The sequence below is a fragment of the Chaetura pelagica genome, unplaced genomic scaffold, assembly GCF_000747805.2.
Source record: "Chaetura pelagica isolate M959 unplaced genomic scaffold, ChaPel_1.0 scaffold159, whole genome shotgun sequence".
NCBI lineage: Eukaryota > Metazoa > Chordata > Aves > Apodiformes > Apodidae > Chaetura > Chaetura pelagica.
The window spans coordinates 3175893-3183308 of record NW_009954555.1 but is presented as its reverse complement, the minus strand read 5'-3'; the positions used below and the strand labels follow the sequence as shown (position 1 = coordinate 3183308).

Sequence of the window (7416 nt, the reverse complement as noted above, 5' to 3'; positions counted from 1 at the left end):
GAGGGCAGGGAAAGGAGCTCAGGGCTTCTGGGGTGAGATGGCAGCAGGGAGGATTGGGTGGATGGCTCTTCCTCCTGCTACCACACACCCAAAAGCCCAAGAGCTCCCTCCTCTCTGCTCTCCAGGCCTGAGAGTTCCCCCTCAAAAGCCTAAACCAAGAGAGGGAGACTGATCACAGAAAGAGAGGACTCACCAAAGTCCATAAATTTGACGTGCTCCTGCTGGGGCTTCTTCACCAGGATGGTCTTCTTCTTGGAAGCTTTGATCTGCTTCAGCAGGGCCCCTTGGACATCAGCTGCCGTGTAGGAAGTGGCTGATGGTAGCCAGGAGGAGAAAGGAGAAAGGCAAGAGTGAAGATGCAGGCCCACCTGGCAGTTTCCCTCCATCACCTCCCCACGATGCATCCGAATCATTCCCTTCACTGGGAAAAAGCCTCCAGCCTTGCAGGCCCCAGCTCAGGGTACACCTCCTCCCAGCTCTTCCCACAGCACCCGTTGGTTTTGCTGAACAGAAGACACATCCCCAGCAGGTTTGAATAAGGCTCTTCCATCCTTTTGTGCCACAGGCACGTTTCTCAGGCTGACAGCCCCGCTGGGAGTAACGTGCTCCCTCCTTGGGAGGGGGATCAGCACTGGGAAGGGTCCTACCTGGGTCAAAGTGGGACTCCACGATGACACGGACAGCGCTGCTCTGCCCCAGGTCCCGCACACGGATGCTCTTGAAATCCTTCTTGACGTCAGAGCTGCGGAAAAGCTCGTCCAGCTGGTGGGGTGGAGGGGAAGGAGGGAAGAGAAACTGATGAACGGGGAGGTTCCCAAGGGCAGAGGGTCTTTCAGGAAAAGATCTCGAGTCTCAACAGGTCTTTGTTTCACCCCAGTTGGCATCCAAACCTGGGCAAGACATCCCACTGACACGGGCAGAGAACAAAGCTCTTGGTGTAGGGTGGTAATTTCAGGTGGTCCCTATTCCTTATGGCCTGCAGTCAAAGGCAAGAACAGGATCCAGACAGTGTGGGCAAAGTCAGCTACCCCCACCCTACCCATGGAAAGGAGTAGAACAGAGCCAGACCTCAGACACCTTGGAGTTCAGAGAGGGATTTTCCCTTGTGTGGCATCTAAGTCTTACTGATCTCTTCTAAAGCTGTGTAAAGCTGCTTAGGCACTTGGGGAAATCCCACAAGGCATCATTCCACATCTGTAGGTCCCTGCTGCCTTTCACAGCTGGGCTCTCAGGCACTGCAGGATTTGTCTGAAGTCACACGAAGGAGACCAAGCTGTAGGAAGTGGCTGATGGTAGCCAGGAGGAGAAAGGAGAAAGGCAAGAGTGAAGATGCAGGCCCACCTGGCAGTTTCCCTCCATCACCTCCCCACGATGCATCCGAATCATTCCCTTCACTGGGAAAAAGCCTCCAGCCTTGCAGGCCCCAGCTCAGGGTACACCTCCTCCCAGCTCTTCCCACAGCACCCGTTGGTTTTGCTGAACAGAAGACACATCCCCAGCAGGTTTGAATAAGGCTCTTCCATCCTTTTGTGCCACAGGCACGTTTCTCAGGCTGACAGCCCCGCTGGGAGTAACGTGCTCCCTCCTTGGGAGGGGGATCAGCACTGGGAAGGGTCCTACCTGGGTCAAAGTGGGACTCCACGATGACACGGACAGCGCTGCTCTGCCCCAGGTCCCGCACACGGATGCTCTTGAAATCCTTCTTGACGTCAGAGCTGCGGAAAAGCTCGTCCAGCTGGTGGGGTGGAGGGGAAGGAGGGAAGAGAAACTGATGAACGGGGAGGTTCCCAAGGGCAGAGGGTCTTTCAGGAAAAGATCTCGAGTCTCAACAGGTCTTTGTTTCACCCCAGTTGGCATCCAAACCTGGGCAAGACATCCCACTGACACGGGCAGAGAACAAAGCTCTTGGTGTAGGGTGGTAATTTCAGGTGGTCCCTATTCCTTATGGCCTGCAGTCAAAGGCAAGAACAGGATCCAGACAGTGTGGGCAAAGTCAGCTACCCCCACCCTACCCATGGAAAGGAGTAGAACAGAGCCAGACCTCAGACACCTTGGAGTTCAGAGAGGGATTTTCCCTTGTGTGGCATCTAAGTCTTACTGATCTCTTCTAAAGCTGTGTAAAGCTGCTTAGGCACTTGGGGAAATCCCACAAGGCATCATTCCACATCTGTAGGTCCCTGCTGCCTTTCACAGCTGGGCTCTCAGGCACTGCAGGATTTGTCTGAAGTCACACGAAGGAGACCAAGCCAGTCTGGCCCTATAAATTCAGACACTGTGATCCCTGAAGGCTGAAGGAGCACATCACATCCATGGCTATGTCCAGGTAGTTGCTCAGGCACAACAGGTCTCTGCAGCCCAAGGCTGTGGCAGGAACTCCCAGCCCAGCCACAAATGGTCCCTGGGACAGGGGGGCTGTGCCATGCCTGCATTTCCCCCAGCCTGGGAAAACCAACCAGTAGAATCTCTTGCCTTCTTGGGGTGGAAAATGGGTGAACCAGTGAATGAAGCTTTTAGGTGCCTGTTTGCACCCTCAGATAGGAGCCACTGTTGTCCTGGGAAATATTGCTATTGTGACACAGAACTGCATGAACCATATGGTCCATATGCCAGGCACACATCTGCTTTTATGACTGTTCCAAGGGCTTTCCAGCTTCTAAGTGCAGCTTGGAACCAGCTATAAATATGTTGATCTCCTTGCAAAGATGCTTTGGATGTGCTGTGCCACCCTGCAGGCTGCAGGACAATGGTGGTACCCCATCCAGACCTTCCTTGGCACTGCCCTGTGTACATGTCACCACACAATGTCTCCTTCTCCCCAGAGCTGGCAATGCCAGGGGGTTCTCCTTAAAGGTGAGAGACTGGATTTCCAGCTTCCCAAGTTGTGTAGCTGAATTGGAGAGGTAAAGGGGTCTTGGATGTGTTTTTGTCTAAGGGCTTCTCGTGGAGATAAAGACACTTGAGGAAATCTAAGGGTGTCAAGGCAGAACTTCTTGCCTAAACAGCCCCATCACCAAGAACAAGCTGAAAAAGAGTAATTTTTGGCCCAGCACATCACAAAAGATGGAACCCACTGACACATCACATGGTAGAGCCTAATAACACATGTAGATTAAAAGGAGATATGATAAATGCACAGAGGGACCCTCCTCAACAGAACTGATGCATCATCTCCTTACACTGAAGTGCCCACCCCAGCAAAGCCCTGGCCCTGAGCTGTGTTCACTCCCAAGTTTTGTAGGCTAAGCCCATCTCAAAAAAACCCCCTCAGCATGGAGCAGTGCTCCTCAAGGCACCCCACACCCTCTGCAGAAAGGTCTCTCTGCTTTCACTTGACACCCACGACAGGCCACAGAATCACAGAGCGGGCTGGGTTGGAAGGGACCTCAAGAAGATCATCTAGTCCAACCCCAAGCACGGACTGTTTCTGGAAGTGAACACTTGGGCTTTAGTCATCTGTCCACCACAGTGCAGACAGGAGGTGGGCAGGGTCCTCTTGCCTTTTGCCAAGGCCAGAAGAGCTCTGGCCAGGCCCTGGGTGAAGCACGAAGGACTCACCGCGCTCTCAATGCTCCTGGCTGTCTCCCCAAAGAGCTCTGACTTGGGGTCAGCCATCTCAGGTGTGTAGAACAGCTCCTGGCCTTCCACCTCCTCCAAGATGAGGACTCCTTGGAAGACTTTGGTAGCTACAGGAGGGAGGATAAACAAGACAAACTCCTTTAGTTGGCTTGTGGGCAGGGGACAGGCGTGCTCAGCCGCAAGGAGCGTTGGAGTCCCTGGGGGGGAAGGGGATGGCAGTGTGTGGGTAGTGCCAGTGTTGGGGTTAGTCTGGATGGGTCTGGGAAAGCACCATGGAGGATTAGTGTCAGAGGGTGCTGGAGCAGATGGCAAAGACCAGGCTGGAGATGGCAGCTTTTACCATACGGGTTCCTCTGAGCTCCGGCCCGGAGAGCAGCCCCCCTGCACCGGCTGAGTAACAAGAGAAAGACATTAGCCAGAGCAGCACAGAGTCACCACAGCAGGATCAGACATGAGCATGCAAACAGGGCAGAGAAGGGCCACCTGTGGACTCTGGTCGAGGAGAAGACCTGTGCTGCTGGAGGGAAGCAGAGAGCCTGCCAGCTGACAGGCTGTGGCCAGCCCTGCAAAACCAGAGCGAAGCTGCCCCAGGAACCCAAGGTGTGGTTCCCTTCCAGGGGAGCTGTGGGGCTGCAGAAAGATCCCTGCTGTGGGTAACCCCACGGGAGGTTCCCAGCAGCTGTCCTTCTGTGGGTTAAAAAGGGAACAGTGACCATAGGAAAAGGGGATGTCCTGCTAGGAACCCCAAGGAACAGGAACAGAAGAACCTCAGTGAGGAAACATCTTGGAGACGGTCCCAGAGCAACATTTTTTAGGGTAAGGAGGATGTTTATACAGGACAACAAATACTCTGACTGAGCACAGGGGGCTCTGGGTTTTAACATGGACAAGGTGAAAGGGACTTTAAGTTGGCAAGACAGATCCAACCTAGGCCATGAGATCATTGTGCACCCCTGGGAACCACCATGGGACAGCTCAGACTCCCCAGGAAGCCCAGCAGGGCCACTGGGGCTACATCTGCTCTTCCTGCCTGCTCTGGCAACAAACTGGTCCTGGGCAGCCCAGCTCCCTTTCCAGCCATCAACAAATATAACATGGGAATTCAAGAAATTCCCTCATCCCAGTTGTGAGCTCTGCAGAAGCCTGGGCAAAGCACTGGTCCAAGTTTTAAAGCTGTGGCAGTCAAGGAAGGAAGTAGTCACTAAAGTGAAGGTGCTGTGGCAGGTGAGCACAAGGTCTGGCAGCTCCCAGAGGCTCAGCACATTCCCAGGAACATTCATCCCCTCAGGGACACACCAGCCCTGAGACCAGGCACAGGAACAGTGCTGATGCTGGGCAAGCACAGCACCCTGCTGCTGTCCCCACCTGGCAGCTGGTGGTGGCAGCTCTCCCTCTCCTGCACCCTGCAAGGGCTCAGTCTGCCTCCTGACCACCAAAAGGGAGCCCAGAGCCCAGCCCCGAGGACGAACTCACCTGGACAGTTGCTGCCTTCTGCATCAGCAGCTGCAGTCTTGCCATCAGAGCAGCAGCCCAGCGGGGTGTTGTAACACGTCGCCCTCTCGATGGCCGGGGTGGAAGTCACCTGGCTTTCCTCCTCCTCCTCCTCCTCCTCCCCTGCAGGGCAGCAAGAGGAGCATTCACCAGCAGGAGGTAAGACCTCACCTCTGTGCCAGAGAATGAGGCTGACACACAGCTTCATCTCGTGAGGGACAGGGGATGGGTCAGCCCACAACCAACCTGCCACGGCCAAGAGGAGCACACTCACCAGCAGAGCCTGCCCCGCTCGATTCCTGGTCTCCACTGATGCCCATCTCTTGGTCTCCACTGCCTTCTGCACTGCCTGATTCCACGTAGGCAGGCTGGGGGGTGGTCAGGACCACTGGTGCAGTGGAGAGAGGGCGAACAGTGGTCTTGTACACCCCGTGGGTCACCCACGGCGTCGTGGCAGGTCTGGCAGTCGTGACGCGTCTCGTCGTGGGGTGACTTGTCTCAGTAGACCTGGCTTGCAATGGAGGGGAGCTGGCAGCCAGCTCGGGGGGCTCGGGGGCCTGGGTGGTGAGCCGTGGTGGAGGAAGGATTAACTTGTCCAGGGGCAGTGTGGGAAGTGGTGTGGGTGGTGAGATGTGGCTGGTGTGGGTGATGGACTCTGCAAGGAGCAGCAGAACAAGGTGGGTTAGGAGGACAGGTCTGGGAGAGGCTGGCCATGACATTGCTGCAGCCAGAGCCTGGTGCAGCAGCAGGCCTGAGAGCTGGCCCTGCCCCAGCACCCAGAGCCACGGGCACTCACCCTGGCACTGCCCCATGTGCTTCACTGTGATGAGCTGGCCCTGCCGGCAGGCGATGGTCTTCAGCTGGCACTGGTCCCCGTAGGTGACACCATCAGAGCCACACACCTGGGAGGCAGAGGGGAAATGTGAGCTGTGCCTCTGTCCTCCTCCAAGCCCTGGGCAAAACAACCCGGTCTCTAATGCTGGGAGCAGAGGCCTTGCAGGGGCAAGGAGGGGTCTGTACAGAGGGACCCCAGGGTGGGCTGCAGAAGCCCAGGAGGGGAGCAGCTCAGAGATGCCAGATGGGGCACAGAGCACCCTTCCCCACACACCAAGGACAGTGAGACTAAACTTGCCTGCCTGCTCCTCACGGAGGGGAGAGACACCAGGCTCCCAGGCTGCCTGCACCAGCCCGGGGCAGCAGAACTGGCCCCATGTCCCCACACACTGCTCAGCCCCCCCACAAACCTTAGTCATGTTGGCCTCGGAGCAGAGTGGGGACGGGCACTCGCAGTGGGCAAAGCCATTCACTTCCACACAAGAGGCTCCAAACTCACAGCTCATCTCCTCACAGGATTTTGGGGCTGACGGGTCTGGGGTAGGGAGAGAGGGAGGAGAGATGAGCAACAAAGCACACACCAGCGACACAGGCTATGCTGAGCCAAAATCCCTCCCTCCTCCCAGCAGGTTTTAGCTCTCCCAGGGACCTGCCAGAGCAAGTCAGACTTTCACCAGCAGTCCCTGGTCACAGGAACCCAGCCAGGAGTGGAACCCACAGCCCCTTGCCCCAAAGCACCAGGGTGGGAGGTAGGCATTTCTCCCCACCCACCTGCCATGGTACCCAAGCACCCACTTCTCAGCGACCTGCTGTGTGGCTCCCTCACCTTTCTCACAGCCAGTCATGCCCAGCTTGCTGCCGTTGGGGCACTGGTTGCACTTCATGCCAGTGATCCCAGTCTTGCAGGAGCACAGCCCAGTCATCTGCTCACAGTCGTCGCGCACCGAGCCCACTGGGTCGCAGTTACAGGCTGGGCAAGAAGGGGAATAACAGTAAAAAGGACACTGGTTTGCTGGGGGATTTGTGGAGCAAAGCCAAGAGAAGAGCAAAGAGAAGTGTCCAGGGGAAGACCATAATGCTGATTGCTACCCTGTGCTTGTTGACCCAAGCCCAGCCTCCAGCTCTACCCTCTGACCGCCCTCCTATGGCTCGTGATCCCACACCCAACTCACAGGCACATGTGGGACCCCAGGGCTCAAGCAGCCCTGCAGAACATCTGGCCAGGATGGAAAGAGACACCATCTCCTAGCCAAGCTGCACTACAGGGAGCAAGACCTTCAGGTCACCCTGTCTGTCTCGCAGGGAGCAAGAAGCTCTGCACAAACACCCGCCGACTGAGAACAGGACCGACATTAGGGGCGATTGTTTGAAATAGAACGGGACACCCTGCATGGCTTGAGCAGGGCAGGTGGCTGTGCCAGTGGAGAGCTGCAGGGACAAGGGCCACGGGCCCAGGGACAAGGGCTCAGGGCCAGGGGCCACTCACGGGTGCAGCCGCTCTTGCTGTCGGCGACG

The 7416-nt window shown here is 56.5% G+C and overlaps 1 protein-coding gene across 1 annotated transcript in view; it reads right to left on the bottom strand.

Moving 5' to 3' along the window:
* Positions 1-7416, bottom strand: part of AGRN (agrin) — a 124935-nt gene that overhangs the window by 15090 nt on the left and 102429 nt on the right. Inside the window, exons 17-25 of the mRNA XM_010005260.1 lie at positions 7388-7414; positions 6728-6871; positions 6312-6436; positions 5864-5969; positions 5342-5722; positions 5050-5190; positions 3556-3683; positions 1621-1735; positions 194-313 (exon numbers count right to left, since the gene is read on the bottom strand). Coding sequence (XP_010003562.1) covers positions 194-313; positions 1621-1735; positions 3556-3683; positions 5050-5190; positions 5342-5722; positions 5864-5969; positions 6312-6436; positions 6728-6871; positions 7388-7414 — 1287 coding nt within the window. The remainder of the gene's footprint in view (positions 1-193; positions 314-1620; positions 1736-3555; positions 3684-5049; positions 5191-5341; positions 5723-5863; positions 5970-6311; positions 6437-6727; positions 6872-7387; positions 7415-7416) is intronic.